This window comes from Mytilus trossulus, chromosome 10 (assembly GCF_036588685.1).
Source record: "Mytilus trossulus isolate FHL-02 chromosome 10, PNRI_Mtr1.1.1.hap1, whole genome shotgun sequence".
NCBI classification, from domain to species: domain Eukaryota; kingdom Metazoa; phylum Mollusca; class Bivalvia; order Mytilida; family Mytilidae; genus Mytilus; species Mytilus trossulus.
In genome coordinates, this window is record NC_086382.1 from 26813006 (window position 1) to 26838008 (window position 25003).

Sequence of the window (25003 nt, forward strand, 5' to 3'; positions counted from 1 at the left end):
CTATTGGTTTTCCCCTGTAAATAATTTTATACTAGTCATTTTTTGGGGCCCTTTATAGCTTGCTGTCCAGTGTGACCCGTGGCTCTGTCTGTGTTGAAGACTGTTCTTTGATCTATAATGGTTTACTGATACAAATTGTGACATGGATGGAGAGTTGTCTCATTGGCACTCATACCATATCTTCTTGTATCTAGTTACTTACTCATGCCACTGGAGCCACTGTGGTTACTCTCTGATGAGCTGGCAGACTTAGTGGTATCTGTGGTAGAACAGCACTGAAAAATATAACAAAATCTTCTGTAATAATTGACAACTGAGAGCTTCTTAGGACATAATAATCATACACAAACTCATCATTTCTTACAACCTTTTAATACTGAGAAATATAACAGGAAGTATATTTATATTTCCATACTCATAGCCATTGGGGTGGGATTGATTTGAAGTTGCAAGACTGAAAAATTTCTGTCAAATGATGTTAACTATAACGTCTTCATTTTCAAAAGACATTAAAACTGAGTTATTTATAGCCATGATGAAAATATCTGATAATCAGTCAATAACTTCGAAAAAAGTTTGACAATTTATTGCAGTAAGTTTAGTTTGTATGAACCTGTAACTATTTAACTGATATTCACTCTGCCACTATAAAGTCTGTTTTGGCAATGTTATTGTCATCATTAATTTTTTACATACAGAAAATATGAAAAACACCAACCAAAGTTTGAGGAAGCATACTTTTAGCAATAATAGTAATCATTTCATTCTCAAGAATATAAACCATAACATTCACTTTCTAACTTAATACTACCACTTGAATATGTTCATCATATTTCCCAGTGCAATCCCCTTGAAGTGAAAATTAAATATTTACCATTTGCAATAAAACTGTTGATCACGAGAATGATCTAAGCTATGATAAATGTCAAATTTGGAATGAAAATTCTTTTTTTTTTCTTTCCTAGGCATAAAATTTTGCAATGAATATATACCTTCAAAGCAAAATAAATCGCTATCAATAGAATTGTGTCTGATGACTGATCAACAACTATAATGAATATCTATCTGTATCAGTCAGTGCTTAGTTTGTTGATAACAATTGGATTGCATGATCTCCGATAATATACAATACACCAAAGCAAATAAAGGTTCTTATTACCCCCAAAAGACAGAGAAAATTTGAAAAGCAAAATCTGATAACATTTTTACGTCTTTTCTATTTAATCATATTCCTCTCATTTTCAACAATTCATCGCTACTATGTAGGTGTTTTATCGTTAAAATAATTTCATTAGCGATAGCCAGAATCAGTTAAGATTGAACTGCAGAAGTTTTAATAAATGCAACGAAACCCCTAAAGTGCATTAACTAAGAATTTAACAAGCCATAAATGCCATATGGACCTTTATGCATTTCAATATTGTTATTAATATTGGTAAAATTAATCGCCCAGAATGATCCATCGATGCGGAAACTTGACAGAAATATCCATTAAGCCAACCAGCCGTCCGAACACATTCGTGTCCACACTGGAAGATGTAGAAAACACTTCATGAAATTAAATATGTCCTGTTCCAAGATAAGTTTGTGACAGCTCATGGTGTAATTAAGAAGATAGTAGTCGATAGGGACATGTGACCAATACCATTTTTGATCAAATGATATTTTTTTTATTTCTTCCTGTATAAATTGCTTTATTTGAACATCAACTACTGCCAAGTACAGATGTCAAAAGAATAACAAGACACAATGGATTAAACTGTCTCGTCAATATCCTTAAATTTTCTCCAGCTTCTTCTTGACTTCTGATGTTTATCTGTTTATAACGTCACCGATATTTTTTTCACAATTTGCTCAATTATCAGAACTAGGGAAGATCATGTTAGAAAATATTAGATCTTTTTATATATTTTGGAAATGTGTTTTAATTTGAAAACAGATATACGAAGGATTTTTTTCATTCAAATTGCTGGTGACAGACATGTAGAACCGTCTGTTTTGATGGATAAATTTTATTCCACCCGACAATAAAATGTGGAATTTTCAACTTTTTAAATTTAGAACAGAAGTTGCACAATTATCAGACAGCTTGGTTCAAAACACAAATAAGCAGATCATATTTATGTGGAGAAATAGATATAGGAAGATGTACGTGGTATGAGTGCCAATGAGACAACTCTCCATCCAAACAACAATTTATAAAAGTAAGCCATTATAGGTCAAGGTAAGGCCTTCGACACGGAGCCTTGGCTCACACTGAAAAACTAGCTATAAAGGGCCCCAAAAATTAGTACTGTAAAACAATTCAAACGGGAACATACCCATAGCCAGGGGGTTCGTCTGAACCCCCTCTTGAAAACAAATTAGCACTGTTAAAGTCTGTTATGTTCGAATTGTGACTGTAAAAGTCAAGTTTGTGAGTCCAACAAACCCCCCTTGGAAATTCCTGGCTACAGGCCTGGGGAATGTACATGTGTGATAGAGGAGTTATTAATCAAATCTTGATAAAAATCCACAAGTAAAAAGATATTTTATGTAAAATTCAATTTTTTTATTTATTTTGAAAAATTCCAGATAGTTTCTACAATTTTTAACATTGATGCCATCAGATGTCTCCACAATACTATGTAGAACTTAATAGTTTCCAGTTCACAATTTCATTTGCATCATGCAATCAAACCTGAGTCATAAAGACATTTCTACAGAAAACTACAACATTCGTAAAACCATAGAGCTCATCAAATAGACAAAAAACATCAAAACATTAATTTACAAGAATCCTGATCTGACTTCACACAACAATCGACATTATCCTTTCATTTACAAAATGGTGGAACACAAAGAATACAAACAAAAATGGTAAAACATTATCACCAGGCTCACAAAAGCATGGAAGATTAGGAAACAAATGCTTTTTTTGTGCTGGAAATCAACTCAATTGATTGAACAGACTAGGGCATGTTAACAATGATGTAAAACACGTCATTGTAATTTGTCATTGTCGTTCAATACTTTTTTTTAATTACATTTGGTCTCCGTTCATCTACTTTCCCATCTAATTCATGAATTTTAATATAAAATTCTTTTAAAGAATTTAAATTTATCATTTTATCATTTCCGAAGAACATTACTCTTTATCAGCCTTCCATTCAGCTCCGCCATTAAACATAAATTTGATTTCATAGACATGAACTTTTTATTATATCCTTTATTTTTTTCAAATATTTTTAATTAAAGACCGTCTACAATTATATAAAGATTAAACACCATTTAATGAAATATCATTTCTTTTGTGACACAGTGTAATATCAAAAGAAAATTTTTTTTCCGTGGCAGTGGTACATTCCAAAAGAAATAACTGTAAAATGTGCTGGGGTGATATGGAGTGGAGAAACACCACCATTTGGTGTAAAAAATGAAAAGCTAGTTAAATAAGAGGACATTATTTCCAACATTAAGTAAAAAAATGTCACTTTTTATAATTCAGAGAGAACCTGGTTGAGGCCATGCTTAATAATGGACCAATGCATGCTGTGCATTGAAGATAAAATGGATGGTCACTTCCACAGATTATAAATCCCAAATTTTCTTAATGCTCATCTTTTTCATGCTTAGTATTTTAAATACTTTCCCTAAGGCCCACATACACTATTCCACCCAACTCCCTGCTTAAACATACAGCTACTCTTGCTCAAAGCTAAGCTATTAATGTCACCCTACTCCCAGCCTTCACAGACAGCTACTCTTGCTCAAAGCTAAGCTATTAAAGCTTAATGACAGTTTGCTGTTTAAGCTCACACTTAATTCACTGCTGGCTTCCATCTGACTGCGTTTAGAAATTAAAACTTTCTATTAATGTCCTTCAACTTAATGATTCTCAAAGGAAATCCAACTCAACAGGTTTTTTGTTCAAAGCAAAAATCTCTCTTTAACTAATATTGGAATATTTATATTAATAAAATGTTGTTAGAAATTTTTGTGAATAAGCAACCTTACGTATCAGACATGTTTACATTAGATTGGATAATTAGGACAAACACGAACAAAGACGACATGATTCTACGTATATGGAATTTTCATCGTCAGACTTATAAAAAAAGTTGCCAATGATTTTATCGTTAAGACTTCATCGGTTTGACACTGAATTTAATTCCATTGTGTTGCTCATCATTTTCGCATTTAGAAAAAAAAACTCATTTCAGGGGATTTTAATGATTTTGCATTTTCCCTACTGAAATTGTATCGAAGAACAATTAAACATTAAAGGAAGATGAAGCCAGGTTAATTCCTTCAATTGATCTTTGAAACTACTTTTCCTGGGAATGAGTTGGAGTAGAACATTAGACAGAATGTCATTCCTGAACATTTAATAATGATAGATCACTTATAATTGACTACTACGAAAGTTGATGCTGGATTTGGCCAATTCTAATGGTAAAATTTAGATTCAAGATGAAAACTTGATTTAAATGTTCCTAGAGTGGGCCAATTCTAATTGTAAAAATATGTTTCAAGATGAAAACTTGATTTGAAGATTCTAAAAACTAACTCAAATTTGGTTTCATTTTCATTTACAAAACTGAACTTAGATATTTTGTCTGTTATAATTATATCTTTAAATTCATCTTGACAAAGTTTAAATACATTATGTTTTACTGTGCTGACTTGCTGTCGTGGTAACATATATATGTACCCCATATCTCCTAATACTGAATAACTGATTACAGGGTTGGATTTAGATGGGACCCTAGGTGGCTGCCCCCCTTTTTCGAGGAAGTTTTTTGTTGATTATATATGGAATCCCTAAAGCATGATATGAGTGGGCCCCCTCTTAGGCAGTCAATGGGCCCCCACTTATGAAAATTTCTGGATTAAACTTTATTTTATTAATTTTGAAATACAAATTTTACTGTTGAATCTTGGGATTTAGTACTGGTACATTAATTAAAAATATACATTTTTTACTATTGACTCTTGGAATTTAGTTTTAACTTTATCATTACATTAGAATATTAAAAAAATCATTTGAATGATGTTTTCAGTCTTGCTGAATCCTTGAAGTAACAGTGCAACCTGCCTAATCTAACATCCTGCTTAGGCAGTCACATTTTCATGTCCCAAAAAATGCCTATCCTTGCAGAAAAAAAGCTGAGTATTCCGACACCCTGCTTAATCCGATATTTTTTCTGGTACCACAATGTGTTGGATAACACATGTTACACTGTACTTTCAACAAAGAACACTGTTTGTTTGCTGTATTACATTAACATTGTAAAATACAAATTGAGAAGAAGAAACAATTTGTATAAGACAGAAAAAAAACATCTGCCATTTCCTGTAACAGACATATAATTTCATATTTTATTAACAATGACTGCAATATTTCATTCTAACATGACTTTCATATTCAAGATAGACATTTTAGTTCTCTCCCAACTTCTTAAACCAATAACCTATCAATTTCATTAAATGTTTTGTATCTGTGAAAAAGATGTATACACCTGCCAGTAAAACTGTTTACACATCCCTACCCACTTAATGGGTAAACTAATTTTCTCTTACAATTCTTTAATTTCTTTCCTTCATAATTCAATTATTATTTATTTCAAATTGAATCGTGAGTTAGACGGTACTCTACTTTTCTCATTAGTACAAAGTGCTCGGAGGTATTTACAAATAACTTAAGCACAATACCGAGAAATAAATATAAAAGTCTCAATAATAATAATGTTTATATCTTCATACAACTATCAATTCTTAACTGTCAAATTCTATTACACAAATTGTGCTCTTATAATTAACCAATATAATGAAATTTGACTGAAAATGACACTTTCCCTTCTAGCAAAACTGTTTTATAAGTAAATTAGTTTCCTATCCTTTTTCCGATACACTGGTAAAACATAAGAGTAACACACCAGAGTATGAAGATATGAAATTTTCTAATCGTCTATCTCATCACGGATTGTATATTATATGACAACCCCACTTAATTTTACGCCCTATCTAAGTAATCCCTTGGTAATAATGAAATATGAAATATATCTTGAGGTTTGATAGGCAATTCCAAATGCCATTTATTCTCTTGACTACATCTTATCTGTTTTGGTTTGATTTGCAAAAAGTCACATCAAACGCACCCAAGTATTTGTGGTTAAATCTGATATAGCAGGCTTAGTGTCTGTGGGGTCAAAAGTAGCCGTCTTAAAGACTTTTTCTATTCCTCAGCATCAATTAGTTTTAGGAATCTAATAATCTGATCAAATATTTTATTGGTTAACAAAAATCGCAAGCATCTTTAAAGAAATTGATAAAAAGAACTTCAGATAATTCCATAGTTACGAGATTCAGAATAATATTGTTAGGAATAAGCTTAAAAATGTTTCTGTCAATTGAATATGGGACCACTTGACATAAAACAAACAATAACCCATTTATCAATTGAAAATTGTCATCCCCAAAAAAGATTTTATTTTGTTTTCTTTTGTAGCAATGCAACAATATTTCAATGTCCAAAGGAAAACTGATGCAGGTTTGGCATAGAAGCAAATGCACGTATAAACTGAAATGAAAATGAAGGTTTATAAAAAAGAAGATGTGGTATGATTGCCAATGAGACAACTGTCCTCAAAAGACCAAAATGACACAGACATTAACAGCTATAGGTATTACATATTTTCAATAAAATTGAAATTAAGTTCCTGTGTCCCTTTTTTACTAAAACGATCTGATGATGCTCTGCTCTTTTTTCCTTTATTAAGTTGTTTATTATGTCCATTTTTCCTTTATTAAGTTGTTTATTATGTCCAACAATGGAATTTCTGCTAAAACAAATTTGAAAGTATTGTCTCATTACGACAAATCTTGTGATCCTCAAAGGTTTCACAACGGAAAGCTAAAACAGCGCATTGTCAGATTCCAGAACACAAAACATTGACATACAATTATTATTTCAATCAGATTGACAAACTTTGACTTATTAATGTTCCATTTTTATTCCCTCTCTCTCTCTCTCTCGATATTGTTTTTAAAGGTTTAATGAGACTTATTTTAAGAACATGTCATTGGATGTTCTATAACCAGTTAATAAGAATGACATCACGGTACTTTTAATCTGGTAAAGAATGTATTTTTTTCCCGATAAAGCTACACGTCCGTAATGAAGTTAACATGGAAAACCATGATCAATAACTAGATAGGAAGACTTATTTGGAAACTAATTACCACTTTGGATATTTTTATTGAAAAGACGAAACAGGAAAAACGCATTAATTTAGGTATCATCCTGAGAAACATTATCTTGGTGCACCATCTTAATTCAAAATTTTGCGACAAACTATCAATAACCTAATCGAACGTAGCAATTTCATTTTAGAACTTAATTTTATGCTGCAAAGCAAATTTTTCTACTTGGAAAAAGTTAATGAAGCAAGATGGACAATTACTTTACGAAATCTTCAATTCTAATTGAATCTGTTATAAATCATGTGTTGATCATATAATAGCACCATCGTAACTCTTTTCTGGTTTAAACACGGTAAAATGCCATTTACTCATTATTTGAATTGTGTTTAAATTTTATAACAATTTTATTGTGCTCTATAATCCTGGTAAGGTTAGCTTTATTTTATTATATGCATTTATCTGATGCCTTCAAGTCTGGTGGGACAAAAAGGAACTATTACAAATACTTAAAAGCTTTAGTTATGCAATTCTGTCAAAACCATCACAACAACAGCAAAAGCCGGAAATGAAAACTCAGCAGTATAACTAACAGGCTATTTTTGAATGTTTATATAAAGATTTGTTTTGATACATTTGTTAATTCTAAATTACTATAGGTACTTGAACAGAAGTTCTGTAACTAAAATATCACAAAAAGAAATTATATGTAAACAAACTGTTTTCAAAGACATATATACCGGTGTAAGTATTAATGTTGCTGAAATAACATTACATTTGACATTCAATGAAGGATTACTCTACAACAGATTCACAACATACTCAAAAATATCTCACCTTTAACCTTGAATGACCTCCAGTTTCAGCCTTGACACCCCATGTTGCTCCTGCTGGAGGTGATGTGTCTGATGCCATGGAAACAGCACTAGAATTGCTACAGTAAGCCACTTCATCACTTCTGAGGGGGACAAGATCACTATGCGTTGGTCCTTGACAATCCATCTCAGATTCGAAAGACAAAGATGAGGTGCGAGATGAATTATCGTGAACACACGCTAAAGTTTTCATTAAATTTCCATGTTGACATTCTAAAGCTGAAAGCCCATGCATTTTCAGTTCATGTGGAATAACTGGTGCGTACACTCGAGGACTGTGGTTTGGTAGGTAAAAATTTACAGGGGAGGTAATTGTGGAGCCAGGTGCAGCTCGAGTTGGAGTGCAAGACAAAGATCTAGGAGCATCTGGTGATCTGGCAGAATGTTCAAGATGGCTGACACTATGAACACGACGATGTTGAAAACATTCAAATCTGTGACTAGGATCTGAACACATTTGATGTGTATTTGGTGAATTGTCCATTTTAACCAATTTCTGACAAACTCCACATTTCTTCGGAGAATCTAAATAAAAAAATCCAAAAATATTTTAAGCAATAATAGATTACCAATGTTTTACATTTAAATGAAAATAATGATTTGACTGACTTTTTTTTTTATTGATATGCTGTATGGGTTTTGCTCATTGTTAAAGTTTGTAACGACCTATAGTTGTTAACTATATCATTTGGCCTCTGGTGGAATGTTGTCTCATTGGCAATGATACAACATCTTCCTTCTTATTTTTTACATTTCATATTTTACTGGACTGATTACTAACCAATACTCGTTTAATAAACTATAAAACTAATTTCTTCCTTTTTCCTTTTTAAGTACAAAATTAAATTTCTAGTGACGTTAAACAACCACTTCCAAGACGTACAGATCATCAACATCAAAAGTTATAAATAATTGGCTAAAATCGCTAGATAAAAATATTTAATGACCAATTAAAAAGTTGCCATGATTCAAATAAGTCTGATTTAAGGACAAAATAGAATATATAGCTTTGGGACTTCTTGGCTTGATGGCACTCAGTAATGTTTATTCATGTGAACGTGAATAGAAATTAGCTTGCACATTCATAGCCAAAGGACTGTGTGGTAGTCATTACACAATAATTTCATTCTTAATTTCAGGGAAAAACAAAGAGCTGCTGTTTGCAAAACTAACAGTAGTAGGCCATCAATTCCGTAAAAATTCCTGACGGAAACCGCTAAAATGTATCTCAAAATCAAATGAAGTATGCGTGATACAAATGAAGCAGACGACAACCAGAAGATGAAAAATGAGACAAAATCCTGCAAAAAAAGAAAATGATGAACAAACTATGGTTTACCAATCATTTTTACTATTATACAACATATGCCATATGATTTTTTGATTGATTTTTTTTGTTTTTTAAATCCACCATTTTGTAATTCATGAAGGTAAGTTTTTAAAGAAGAAGCCAGAGAGAACCAAAACCTTCAGCATGATATCTCACAATCCTTGAGGATTAAGATTAGAGTCAAATGTGCCATCAAGGTGCCAAGTCCAAACTCACAACCTCAGTGTTAACAGCGTAGTGTAGATGAACTACTTTGACAACTCAGCCACCGCAGCCCAAAATGATAATGTGGGCATGGGTGCACTGTATGGGTTCAACTAACACATGATCCTATTGCAAAATTTATAATAAGTTAATACCTGTATAACCTGCTGATGGGGACTTCACAGGTCTTCCTTTTTTCTTCTTTCTGTCTTTTTCTAACTGTAATAGAATTTGTAAATTTAGACTTTTGTCTGCAACAAACACTTTTAAGTTTCCTATGTGTTACATGAAATAGTTCTATTGTATTTTTGTTTCTTTTTATCTACAAAAAAACCATTGTGGATTACTTTTTATGATATCTAAATTCCTGTGTCAGACAGTAAATGACAAAAATTGTTAGAAGTCCTCACCAACGTACAGCTAATTTCCTAATGCATGTAAAGCAAGACTTTGGTTTGCTTGCTTGTTTTGTTTATATATATATGGTACAATTGTAATTGAGATATATAACGTCCCATCAAATTTAAATATAATATGCAGATTAAAATATGCCTATTTATATTGTTTGGAAATGTTAATCTTGAATTAACATTTATCCCAGAGCAAGCAAGCCTATCAAACTTTTACTCTACAAGTATTAAGAAATTAGCTGTAACATGTATCCATTACTGTGATGACTGGGACATACCGGAGGGGGATAGGACTTTTATCGGGACTCTGGGATCAGGTGTTTTTTTAGCTCAGGATTTCGAGATTGACCCTTTCGGGATCTGGGAATTCCTTTTTTCAAATTTCAGGACCTCGGGATTTCGTTTTTTTAAGGCCGGGATTTTGGGATTTCGAGTTTTTAAGCCCAGGATTTCGAGATCAGGTGTTTTTTAGCCTGGGATATCGGGATCAGGACCCCTCCTATCCTCCATCATACCAGTAACTTCCTTCAAAGATATGTTACATTTATAAGTGAGTATCATTTAGTACCACTTCAGTAAATGCTAATGGCTGTATTGACTATGCTGTAAGATGAAGGACTTCGCAACTAGCTACATGAAGAACGGCAATAAAAGTGTAGTTTCATTATATAATAGTTTTTCTTATATTTACCGACACAACTCAATCGCCTAGCTTTTCCAACTTTCTAATAGGACAAATACAGCAATTCTTTTGGATCGAAGTGCTCTAGGTGGAGGCAAATATTTGCCGTTCCCAGAAATAAACGCACTATTCAATTGGCGTAAAAGAACGGAGCTAACTGAATTAGTGACATGCTTAAACTATTTCCAATAACGTATTTAGATCGTTTTGGATGAATCTAAATGATAATTTACTTATATGCCTCATATGTATACAAACATATGTATACAAAAGTGGCTAACATAACACATTTTAGCATTGTTTGTTTACGTTTTCTTGTTTTGATGATTCTTCGGTTTCAAAAGCCTGTATTTTCCCGTAAAATGCTTATATTCTTACGTCATTGTTTTATGACATCGGGAAGCTCATTCATAAAAAACATATGACGTGGGAGTATGATCGGAACAGCCCAGGGAATATATATTCATATTTTACCACGGGTGTGTACTCAAATTTTTGAAGGACGTCATGTTAGAATACGATTTAAAATATAGGTGCATAATTTGATTAAAGTTAAGTTAAAAATATCCTTAAATATAAATACCAAATTACTAAATTATTTTTTACATATTTCTCCTCACAATGTTTTAATCAATTTTTTCACTTTTAAATTTGTTTTGTTTTAAAACTTAATGTCAGAGAACGATTATTTCTAAGGGAACGTCCCATATATAGTGGTTAAGACAAGACAGATGCATTTGCAAAACAGCTTGCGATTTATGACAGATAGTTTCACCAATGTGTATGAACCCAATAAAAATGGAAGACACCAAGCTTCCAATTTTCTCATTTCTGGTTCCAAATTAAGGCTATTTATCAAAATTTAACGACAAGAAGCAGTATTTTACATTGATTTGTGTTGGATTAACTATGTTGAAATCAATGGACCCGAGCCATTAATTAAACAGTGAAAGACTCTTTGAATAAAACCTAATTTGAGTGTCACACTTACGTTCCGTTTCATTAATCAAAATGACCATAAAATCACAGTTTTTGAGCCTCAATATTGGTTCATATATTCTGCCGCAAAGGTTAATATTGATTTTGACCCTGCATGCACATGAAAAATGCATTTGGATCACTGAAGGTCTTAACATTTGATTTAATTTCAAAAGCTGCTTAGATTATTACTGTTGTTTTATGAATATATCAACAATTTTGTATCGTAACTATGGAAACCAATCATTTTCAATTTTTAGTATATTCATAAAAGGAACATTATATTCTTAATATGTTGTCAATTCCATTTTATTGGCTTTGTAATCACAAAAGATGAAAAGAAAATCACTTTTGAACACAAGTATATAAATACATTCATTAATAAGTCGGTCATTCATTCTCCAAAGATTGTTTTTGTTTTAAATGTGATGTGACTTTTAAAAAAACTGGTTTTTTTTTTATAAAATGTGTTTAATATATATGAGGACAGATATTTATTTCTCTTTACATAGTCTTGTTCTTATGGTGGTATTCGTCTTTCTTGCAGAAAATGGAATGGAGCATTTGGAATCAAACATGCCTAATTTTAACATTTTGTAATAGATCATTTAACCTACTTTAAGATTAATTTATCTATAGCCTTCAATATCACCAAATAAACAATAAGCCAGAGTACATGAATGATATGCCTATCTACCTTATTCGACCATCAAATTCTTTTACTCAAAACCAACAAAATAATTAGAATTGATTAAAGAAGGTATTTCTTATTGGATTTCAATAAGATCATTATAAAAAATCATGGTGTTTGGTGGTAAAAGGCCATTTGGATTTACAGCAAAATGTTAGAAGAATTATCCATAGTTGAAGCCACTTTAATTTGCAATTACAATTAAACAAGATTTTTTACAATCCATTGAGGCAAGCTTGAGTTAGAGAAACAATGGCATACCATAATTCATGGCATATAAAATCTGCCGTCTGCAAGCACATAAATAAATTGTACTAGACTGAGAATTTTTTCTTTAATTGCATTAAGTGTAAATGCTTAAAAAATACTTTTTGCAACATTACCTAAGTGTACACAACAAATAATTGTAAAAAAAATCAGTTTAATCTACACTTCAATGAAATGTTTACAAACAGAAAAGTACAAAGAAAACAGACAAAATTAGTTGTTTGTATACACTAATGAACATGCTTGTTGTTTAAGGATTTGTAATTTATACAAACAAACTTCTGGTAATAACCCATTGATCTAGCTGCCAAAAATCTTCTTTTGACTTCAGACAAAACCTTAACATGAAGCGATCTGGTTTTGTTATAAATAGAAACGTTGTCATCACATCAATAATCACAATAAGATGTAATAATCTTTTTTCCAGAAAATCTCAGCAAGCTCTGCATTTTTTTACTTGTATAGTGACTATTTTAGTGTTTGATTTACCACCAGGACCTAACAAACTTATATTTTCTATAAATAGTATACATGGTATATGTAAAACATTCAATGTAATGCCTTGCATTTCTGCAGTATCCAGGACGAGGAAAAACATTAGGATTTTCATACTAATTCTGAGGGAAAAAAAATGATTTTTTAAAAAAATAATCTGCTAAAACTTTACATTTATACCTTGCTGTTTAGTGTGAGCCACACCTCTATATTGAAAGCCATACTTTCACCTTTAATTGTTAATTTTTACAAAATGTGACTTGGATGGAGAATTGTCTCATTGGAACTCATACCACATCTTCTTATATCTATTTGCTGTGGAAAATCCTGAATTATTCAGACTCACTCATCAAAATTTGAAATCTCAAATTTATCTTCAAATTTTCAGCGTTTCAAAAAAAAATCTCACCATCTGGAATTAACTGCCATTAATAAAATGTTTATATCAACAAATGACATTGTGACCTAACCAAACTATTTCATTTTAAAGATCCCTAAAGTTTATAGATCTGTTATTGGTTGCCAGAAAACTATTAATCTTTATAAAATCAAATGCATATTATCTAATTGCCTTTTAGTGTTATTCTCTAAAACGAAAGTGTAAAATGTATAATTTTAAATACCGAATACACACAACACTTGGAAAATTACGGAGATAAATTAGTTCATTCATATCATTTTATCATGAACATTTATGGCAGTCACAATTATGACAAAATAATTCCATGATATATTTCACTCTAACTGGTGCATTAATAATTCATTCCCCGCTCACAATAGTATTTATTGCATCTGCAGAATTAGATCTGTATTATTTAATGGCTGAGGTAAAGTTACTAAGCAACATATTACGAAGCAAACAATATTATGTATCATACTATGGTTTCCTTCACCATTATGTAATTTCAAATAATTTGACAGAAAATTGAAATTCTGACTAATGGAATTGTATGTAAGACTGAAATCCTGACTAATGGAACTGTATGCAAGCCTTCACTGCGGACTGAAATTCTGACCTATGGAACTGTATGTAAGCCTTCACTTCGGATTGAAATTCTGACTAATGGAACTGTATGTAAGCCTTCACTGCAGACTGAAATTCTGACTATGGAACTGTATGTAAGCCTTCACTTCGGACTGAAATTCTGACTAATGGAACTGTATGTAAGCCTTCACTGCAGCGTGAACTTTATTCAATGGATGTCCTTGGTTGCTTTCTGTCATCTTTGTTTAGTCATAAATCATGGTTTTTTTTCAATTGGAATATTTCACATTGTGGCATGTCAAGGCCTTTAAAACTGACTGCTTATTGTTGAAGGTCATACAGTGACCTATATAGTTGCTTGCACCCACATCATTAGGTCTCTGGTGAATATTAGTTTTATAAACAATCATACCACATCAATTTCTTTTTAAATTGTCAATTTTGTTTTTAAAATAGGCAATTACCTATAACTATCCTTAAAGGGACTTAACTCATTAAAGCTATACATTTCGTAAATAATGTCAATCAATTTTTTTCTTAACTTCATTTCATTTTAACTCTATTAAGGTGATACCTAACACTACAGGGAGATAACTCTGTTAAATCAACTAAACGTTTTAATTATGTTGTGTTGTAAAGGGAATATTAAGCTTCTCAATGATCAAAATAAGCGTTTATCAGACTGATATATAACCAGTGTATTTTTTATGATAAAACGATTGGTTCAATTTTTTTTATATTTTTGTCAAAGGGTCAAAGTAAATACTTTGTCAAAATTTTATGAAAATTAAATGAGCCAAATTAATTTTAGTTAAAGTGTTGGGTACCACCTTAAACTGAAAGAGTGAGATGAAAATATATTAATTAATAGAAAATAGAAGATTTAAGGGTCCTGGAAGGAGTACCAAGGCTCTTACATATATTGCTAATGCATAAACTTTTTAAATGTCCATCTCCTAAAGTTGCCTAGTTTAGGGCCTCCCCTTCTTTTTCTAAAAAAATTGAAAATGGGTTTGAAAAATTAAATGCATATTTACCTGAAGAATTTCTTTTCTTTTCTCATCTTCAAATCTTTTAACCTGAAAATTAAATAAAAAGTTGAGAGAAATTCTAGCATCCATTCTAAGAGTATTTATCTTCTTGGTGGTGTTTTTCTTATTCAAAACATATATATAGACCCTCATCATCTTTTACATTCCACAAAGATTGACAGAATATATATTCTAAAATCCAGACCAATAAGGAAAGGATATGTGAAGAAACAAAGAACTCCCTACAGTTTAAAATGATATAGGAAATAAATTGCTTTGTAATGAAAATAATGAAGATGGAAGATGTCTTGAAAATCAGTTGTGATCTCCATCTTGTTAGACACATTATTTTTTACATTATATCAAACAAATTTTGATTCCCCAGTGGGAGACACATAAATATACATATACAAAGTAACAGATAGGTTTCTTTATAATTACTGACAATCAAAACAAAATGATCCTCAAACCAAAACTAAGAGATCAACAAATCAAATATGTTTTACATGGTGAATATGTAAACAAATTAGAAATAAACACCCCAGCCTGAAATAACAACAAACTGTTCCTATGTGTGGCCATGTGCTGTATATTGATGCCAGAAACTGTAGCTATTCCTCAATTAGCACTGGTCTAACCATACATCACTGTCAGCAGACGACACTGTAAACTACAGCAGACGGCACTGTAAACTAGTTAGAGACATGACAGAGGTTGGAGGATGATGGGAAACAGTTGTTGAATGATCGCTACCATTTGGACATGTAGATTTATGTACAAGGTTGACATTACTCATTTATTACTGGACACCATACAATTCTATTATTTTACCAGACAATATTGTTACAAATAATTCATTCTCAACCTGTTTTATTAAGCTAAAAACCACTTTGAAATCCTGAAATGAACTTGAACAGTAGTCAGAGACTTTTCAAAGCAATATATACAGTTGCAAATATAAGTTCCACCATACATGTCCATAATAGTTACAGTTTGGTTTTTTTTACATAAGAAATATATATGTGAAAGACATAAGAAATTCATGCTATGTATATTCACTTATATATGTATGCAAGTTGGATTTCATATAATTATGTTTAAAAAATATGAAGGAAGAAAGTGCACACGACTTGCTTTGCCTTTTTTTAGTAGCTTTAAGCAGCATACCAAATTGTAGCTTAACCTCAAATATTTGTGGTTTTATAGAAGTGCAGATGTATAGTTTTCTTTGATAGAAAATTAATTGCTGGAATAATACCCAATCTCACTGTTTAACCTAACATTCAAACCGACGTTAGAACTATAAATGGCGGGTCTACTGTACTTTTATAGCCATTGGCAAAATAAAATACGATCACCAAACACAGATTTTCTCTCAGATCAAAAACAAAATATTCAAACGTTAAAGTAATCTACAGTTAATATTCAGGGAAAACTTTTCCTGTCATTAACTCGGTACAATCAAATCGCTCCTGTTATTTCCTCATCAGAACATCAAATAAATTGAACTTGTATTGATTGAGCGAATACCTACAACTTTCTAGTCCTGTAATGATTACAATTACCGGTGATTATTGCCTGCAATTGTTTACCTATCATTTTCCTGCGGGCACACAACCAACCTGTTAATTTGCATGACCCGATCACCTAACTATTGAATCCTCCTTAAAAATTAATGTAGGGAATATCAGTGACTGTTTTTTCCAGTAATCAACTATATTTTACTACTTCATCCAGTCTTTCAATAAAGATCAAATGAATTTTTAATCCCTTATTTCACTTGTCTCAGAATTTTACAACTCTTGTCTGCATTTTTAAGCAGAAATTGATTTACAATGAATTCCAGATATCTGAGGAACAAACAAGAGGCTATTTTCAGGGTTTCACAAATATGTACTTTACATCTTATACTCAGACTTTGCATCACTACCTATTCTATTTTTGCAGAAAGACTTGCATAAAAATAGATTTTGTTCAAATCATCAAAGACTATAAGTACATGTATTAATATACTGTTAAAAACAGTGTTGAACACAAAAATTCAAATTTCAAAACCCCTTCACTAAGCCTCTTAATTATTTCTTTCATTTTATTTGATCAATTAACTACATATCCTTTTCTCTAACCTAATGCAACTGAACTGATCATGCTATCGTGGGCATGCAAATTGCAGGTGTGCAAAGAATTTCATTTCACCCACCTTAGAATGATCAAAAATATTTATAAATAATGCACTTGAAACTTCTGAGTTTGAAAGTAATGATGATTCCCTGCTTTTTGTGATTATTTTTGTGAGTTTCACAGTTTGCCAAAAACATACATATGCTAAATGAAATGGTTTGTGTTTTAGAAATCATAAAATCAAAAGTTTAAGATGATTTAATCTCAAGACTAAATGTAGAAAAATGTTGTATATAAAAATAAAAGTAGAATATTTTTCAGGACATGAATCAAGCCTTTGCAAAAGCATGAGACAAGATGGAAAGAAGGGAGGAGGGACGGACAACCTGTAGCACGAGCACCAAAATAAAAATAAAATGAATTTCTACTTAGAATAATCTTTGACACAACACTAACTTTTTTGCAAATTTTGATATGCTAAAATGACTAAAATGATGGCCATATTTCTGAACAAAATCAAACAGTATATAACCACCCTATTTGAAAGTTTTAAGGACACCACATCATTCTTAAAGTATTTAAAACACTTCCTTAGTACAATAGATCTTAATTTTGCTACAACCTCCTAAGTACCATAGATCTTAATTTTGCTACAACCACCTTAAACAAACCCCCCAAACAATCAAGAAAGTCATCAAATACAGACAAAACAATTCCCCAAGACAAATCCATTAATATAATATTCCCTGGAGAGAAAGAGTATTCATCTAATTATAAGAACAATCAACACTTAGTAATGATAATATATTGGTACCACATGAGCGTGATGCACCATTTAGTCATAGTCAAGTACTATAATATTGAAAACCTGCAAGATCATGCAAGAGATTAACCAGATCAATTTATCCTTATATCCAACCTGCACAGTTTAATTAACCTGGGACTTATTGATTTGGTGTGAAAGAGTCATCACATGCTTTACTGTATGCATCTACAGTGTAACCTGCATGTATGCATCTACAGTGTAACCTGCAAGATCATGCACAAGATTAACCAGATCAATTTATCCTTATATCAAATCTGCACAGTTTAATTAACCTGGGACTTATTGATTTGGTGTGAAACAGTCATCACATGTTTTACTGTATGCATGTACAGTGTAACCTGCCTAATCCGACACCACAGTATTCCAACATCCGGCTTTAACTGACACATTATTATTTATATAATTATGGTCCTAATATATCCCTTTCCTTGCCTAAAAAAACCTGAGTATTTTTCCCACACCCTGCTTAATCCAACACAGGCCCCCCCCTGTGTGTCGGACAACACATATAACACTGTATATGCATTTTTTGTAGTACATTGTGTATTTCATAATTTTACATCAACACTGGTTTTCAAATTTTTAGATCTTACACACAGTAATAGTTATAAACAACTGCAAGGGCTATTTTTTTATGTACAATTCCTGTATATATATATTCCTACAATAGTGTAATCGTTATTACAGGTTTCTGTGTCACACTAAAGGCTCTTATTTTCATAGCGGCTTTTATTTATTCTTAAGATAACTTTTTGTATGATAATAAAACCATCTATTATGAGTCAAAGACCAACGAAACAGTGACCCAATGACACCAAATCAACCTTTTCTTTTGAAATCAGTCAGAGCGGTGAGGAGGTCATCAAGTTTTTGTAAAACAAAAGACAGGGTAAGTTTCTTCAGCAAACATAAGCAAGTATCAGATCAATTTTAACCAGATCTTCTTTTCAAGATTATTCTGAGCATCAACTCAAATAACAAAATGTGTTTTCACATTTTTATCTTCGCCAACATATATAGATAATTTCATCATAGTAATCAATGATTTGGTTTGCAACTCTTAAAATTACATTCATACAAACATAAATGTCTATGGTATACTATGTATTAAATAAGAGGAAAATTGCATCCAGCAGACGAACAAATAAAAGATGCAGGCTCCAAAATTCTTGTTCATGAAATTCTTCAGGGATCCATTTTAGAGCAACTTGTCATTCCCAATCTGCTGTTTTTTAATTAGTCATTTTTTAAAACAATTACAGGTCTTAAAAAACATCTTACTGACAACCCTAATAAATCATTCAAATTTCAATTTCGCAATGTCATTCCCAAGGTTTCATCTGCTGACACTGATTCTAGACTACTGTGACAAAATCACCAAGCAATCTATTTTACTCAAGTTATATTTTTACGAAAATCCTCAGGCTGCTCTAGCTATTTCTCAATTAAAGAATTCCGACTGATGATTCAGTGTTTGACCGATGTGTATTGAGAAACTGAGAATTAAACTTTGTGGAGTATACTGAGAGAATTCATTAAAAGATAGAATTTCAAGTTCTCCTCTGTAAGAATCTAAGTTTACAGATAACATCAATCACAGTAACTACTTGTTAATCACAATCAGAGGACAAATTACAGAAGGAAGTTTCTAAAAGTTACCGATTTTTTTTCTTCAATAAAAAAAACAAAAACCAATGATGCAATATTTCATTTGAGACACTTGTAATTCAAGTGTATAGATCTGATGTCTTTTTTTTTTTGTGCCATGTTATCCTTTTTGTCATAACAATCTTTACAAACACTATATATAAACTCATAGATAACAGGGTGAAAATTTTGCACACTTGACACACAAGATTCATCAGTGATGCTTGAATCAAAAAAGTTACAAAGGCCAAATAAACAAGAAAATTGAAGAGTGTTGTGGACACAAATCCTGAAAGGTTCTGCCTATCCTTCTTAATATAATTTTGAAGTTTTTCATGAATGGCCAGTTAATGCAGAAGTCTTCATTTTCTAAAATATTCTACTCCAAGAAGTTTGTGGGAAAATCATGTTGCAACAATTGCTAAAATAGACAAACACTAGAACTCAAAACTCACCATAGAAAATTGAAAATTCAGCAAAATGAACCGCACCAAATACTAGCGGTGAACTCATTTTTTATTTTAGATATCTGCAAGGAAGTTTGTACAAGGTAGATCAATGTTTTCTGCAGCATATTGTACAAGTGAAGGTCAATGCTTTTTAGAATCATAGTCGTCCCAATAAGCAAATTGAACACACAATATAAATGAAGAAAGCAAAGTTACTACTAGTGGTGGATTCAGTTGTGAAGGTTACGAAAGTCAGAAGTGTGAACCCCTCCCCCTTTTTTATGATGATCAATGCGTTTGAATGGGGACATATGGTTGGATCCCCCCTTTTAAAAATGGCTGGAATCCCCCCCCCACTACTGACCTGAGACAGAATAGATACCTTGTCAGCTCCATTCATAATGTTTGTACTTTACAACATAGTACTTATTCTGATCTTCTATCAACTGTTTTCATTGCCCCCGATAAATATCTATTTTTTTATATTTATCAAAAGAACGCTGCCAGTTTTATTTACTTCATGGCGAGAGAATCCTTTAATTCTTGACCTTTTGATAATTAAAACTGTTTATTTTTAAGTGCATCTCACATATTGCTTACACAGTTAATAATGTGCCCTTTATAAACTCCCAGTATTTGAAATTAAAACAGGATCCATTAAAACAAATACCTTTTAGTGCGTGATCGTAATTTTACAATTAATTCAAGAATAGAGAAGTTTCTGTCTATAAAATTAAGTCGTATTTTCCCTGCATTATGTTTTATCCCCTTCATTGAGTTGTACACTTTGATAGAACATGTATAGTTAACCTGCTGTTGGCTTCAGCTGACTCTTCATTAACTTTTACGTCTTTTATACTTTGAAGCCAATTTTTATTGCTTGTTTATAAAAGATTTGATAAGTTGCATATTTAAAACCTGTAGTTTCTATTAGCATATATCTTAACATGAAGAACATCAGAACTTCACAAATGTTTGACTTTTCACAAGCATTGGGCCACACTTAAAAATATTTTGGTTTGCCCAAACCCTACCCAAAGGTTGAGACAGTGGGTAGGTAAATAGGCAATTTCTTTTTTTTTCAAAAAAATAAATTGAAGTATCAGATGTTTATTAGTCTTCATGCCTATTTGATTAAAAAAACATCTTCAAATCAGGACAATAAAAGAATTTGAGTAGGCAGCTTTTTCTGGGTAGGTAGCGTTTGGGCAAACAAACCAATTATTTGTTATGGCCTTGATTGTTGTAGATCTGAGGTAAAAACAAAATGCAATAAAGAAACATCTAAGCAGGAATTTTTTTCAGAAGGAAGATGTTTTTTCAATTGTTATGATTTGTTTCCTAATTAATTGTTGTTTAAAAACTTTTCACAAGCATTGATTGTTGTAGATCTGAGGTAAAAACAAAATGTAATAAGATAACATATAAGCAGGATTTTTTTTTCAGAAGGAAGCTGTTTTTTAAATTGTTATGATTTGTTTCCTAATTGTTGTTCAAAAATAAAGGTTGCATTCTATAGGGTGTTTTACGTTAAAATGCTTACACACAAATCAAATATGAATAGGTACTTTACATTATTCTAATGGAACTTCAAATATAATCAAAGGTTTTAACTAAAATGCCACTGTTGTTTGGTTTTTCAAAACATTACACAGCCAAAGAAAGAAGGATTAGACTAAATTCTTAAATCTTCATATGTTTTTAAGGAATGACTGTAATATTTTTTTTGTCTATGAAGAAATAACTTAAAAAAATGTGATGCACACTGAATAACGCACATAGCAGGTTATTTAACAGTGTGCACCACATTTTTTATGTTATTTCGAATAGACAGAAAAAATATTACAGTCATTTCTTATAATTTCATTCTAAATTCCATTTTAAACTGTAAAAAAACATGAAAAAACGTTGATGACATCACTGTTACATGACTAAATTATGTCTATGGGCTGATAACAAAATAACGTCAGCCAATCAGAAGACGCGTTACATCCAAAATTAAATTATTGGTTTTTGTCAATGATTTTCATACTGCCAAGAAAAAATAGCTGTTTTAAAATTGGTTAGAGCCAAAAGAGACAATAAAGAGATTTTTTTTAAAGGTTTTTAAATTGTCAAGGAATGGACTTAACCTCAAAAATATAGTAACAGTACCAAAAACTTTACATTAAAATGAATAACAAAATAAAATATTCTTATAGAAGCTTTCCATCTTTCTCTTCAATAACTATTATACATATTGTTAGCATTACAAAAATTTGGCAACCTCCTCCTTCAAACTCAGGCTTATCAGTTGTAATGAATTAAAAGGCACTTAGCATCCTGGGGTTTTATTTATTATTTGATACAATATAATAAAACAAATTCACAATTCCATTAGTCTTCCACCTTTCCTTTCTTATTAATGATAAAATTCAGAATGGAAATGGGGAATGTATCAAAGAGACAACAACCCGACCATAGAAAAAACAACAGCAGAAGGTCACCAACAGGTCTTCAATGTAATGAGAAATTCCCGCACCCGGAGGAGTCCTTCAGCTGGCCCCTAAACAAATATATACTAGTTCAGTGATAATGAACGCCATACTTATTTCCGAATTGTACACAAGAAACTAAAATTAAAATAATACAATATACTAGTTCAGTGATAATGAACACCATACTTATTTCCAAATTGTACACAAGAAACTAAAATTAAAATAATACAAGACTAACAAAGACCAGAGGCTCCTGACTTGGGACAGGCTCAAAAATGTGGCGGGGTTAAACATGTTTATGAGATCTCAACCCTCCCCCTATACCTCTAGCCAATGTAGAAAAATAAATGATACATACAAAAGACATGTGAATTAAGGATATTCCTAAATGTTAGGGTAATATTAAGTCTATTATCCTATGCTTCAATATGAATGTATGGAGGAAGGAATCCATATGATATTGGTACCCCTTCATCTGACCTAACTACAAACATTACTGATGCCACAGATGCCACCCTGCCACCAACAAGCATGTCAACACAATAACAACACTACAAATCATTTTTTTTGCAAGTGACCACTTGGGCAATTCTCAGATATGTACTTGAAGCAAACTATTGCGATTGGGCAATATTCAAATATTTAAAATTGGTTCAAACGACTAAATCAAAAACAGACTATTTGAACAGTTACAAGAAACCGGTTTTACATATGATAGTTTTAATCTGAGGTAAAATCTTACTTGCTTAAATTATTCTTTATAAAACAGATTCAATTAAAGAAACAATGAGATATAATGTTCTGGATATAAACAACCATCCATAACTAATTGCTGTCTAGGATGAAACTGACAGCCAATTTGATAAAGAGAACTGTTATTACTTCATAAAACAAATATATGATGTTATTCAAATTCAACTTGGAATTCTTTATTTCAGTCCGATCGTCTGAAAATAAATTGTTTCAGAAACAAGTCGCCTTTTATCGTCACATGACTGCTTTCTTATATCGGAAACATAATTCCAAATCAAGCCAAGTATTACACAATAATGATGGCTAAAGCTTGATAAAACACAAGAGATTGCTTAAGAATAGTGCCTCGTCCAAATACAATAGATTTGTCTGAAACATGCTTGATACAATATTGTTAACGGAGCGATGGATTAAGAATAAATGGAGATATGTGTTAATTTATTGGCTGACTTCAGACGAAGAAACATGTTTATTAAGATCAAGTAATATCTTATCAATTTGTATTGATATAGATACATAGTTTGGTGATGAATCTGAATTACAAAGTGAATCAAATCCTAACACAGGAAATAGAATCGATGTAAAGGAGTTTACAATAAACAAAGATTTATTTCAAAAGAGATCGTCAATTTATCGTATTGATATAAATGGCGGACAAGGTGAATATTTTTTTGATTCCAGCGACTCTGATGAGTCTTTTGAAGACAAGGGGATTATCTGACATATGGGATTTTAATCCTGGCATCTGATAACAGTTTTTTATACTGACACACTAGAATTTGCCATTTCAGAATCTAATGCATTCTGGGTAATTATTTCATAAGCGTACACCAAATTGTTGTTTTAAAACATCCTAAACAAAGGGAGTTCAACCAATGACACAACTTTAGTTTCATTTTTGTGTACCAGTTATGAGATTACCCATAATCCTTCAGATTCTGAAAAGGTGAATTAGACCGAGACACAATGACACAGGCAATTTTGCCTTCCAACTTACCACTTCTATTGCATGCTGGGTAGTTATTTTCCCTTCTTTGACCATTAACATCAGAGCCATTCTGTCTTCATCTGACATTGTGATATCAAAGGCATTTGGGTCACCTAGCAAAGAAATAAAAGATATTAAATTATGATGGCATAATGCTGTTTAAGAAAAAAAGGAAAACGTTTTAATCATGATTGTGTCCTTTAATCATGTTTTTTTACCTGAAATTTTCTTAAGTAACAAAATGTATTATCATTTATGATGGAGGATGTTTACTACACCTTTAAGTTTGCATATATTTATCCACAAAAATCACTTTTCAAATTAATAGAATAGAAAAGTAAAGGATATGTGTATCAATCCATCCATGACACAAATTTAGTACATACACAGCATAAAGAACACACAAAGCAAAGGAACAATGCTTTTATTGCTGTTTTTAGATTATAGATATAAGAAGATGTGGTATGAGTGTCATTGAGACAACTCTCCATCCAAGTCATAATTTGTTAAAGTAAACCATTATAGGTCAAAGTACGGTCTTCAACACGGAGCCTTGGCTCACATGAAAGTTGACAGGACAGCAAGCTATAAAGGGCCAAGAATATCTTTGGT

At 31.6% G+C, this 25003-nt stretch overlaps 1 protein-coding gene across 2 annotated transcripts in view; it reads right to left on the bottom strand.

The window, feature by feature from the left end:
* The window catches only part of LOC134687120 (uncharacterized), an 80159-nt gene that overhangs the window by 12091 nt on the left and 43065 nt on the right, over positions 1-25003 (bottom strand). For both annotated transcript variants that reach the window (XM_063547123.1, XM_063547122.1), the window contains 5 exons: positions 24401-24504; positions 15137-15178; positions 9747-9810; positions 8020-8582; positions 203-275 (listed from right to left, as the gene is read on the bottom strand). In XM_063547123.1, coding sequence (XP_063403193.1) covers positions 203-275; positions 8020-8582; positions 9747-9810; positions 15137-15178; positions 24401-24504 — 846 coding nt within the window. The remainder of the gene's footprint in view (positions 1-202; positions 276-8019; positions 8583-9746; positions 9811-15136; positions 15179-24400; positions 24505-25003) is intronic.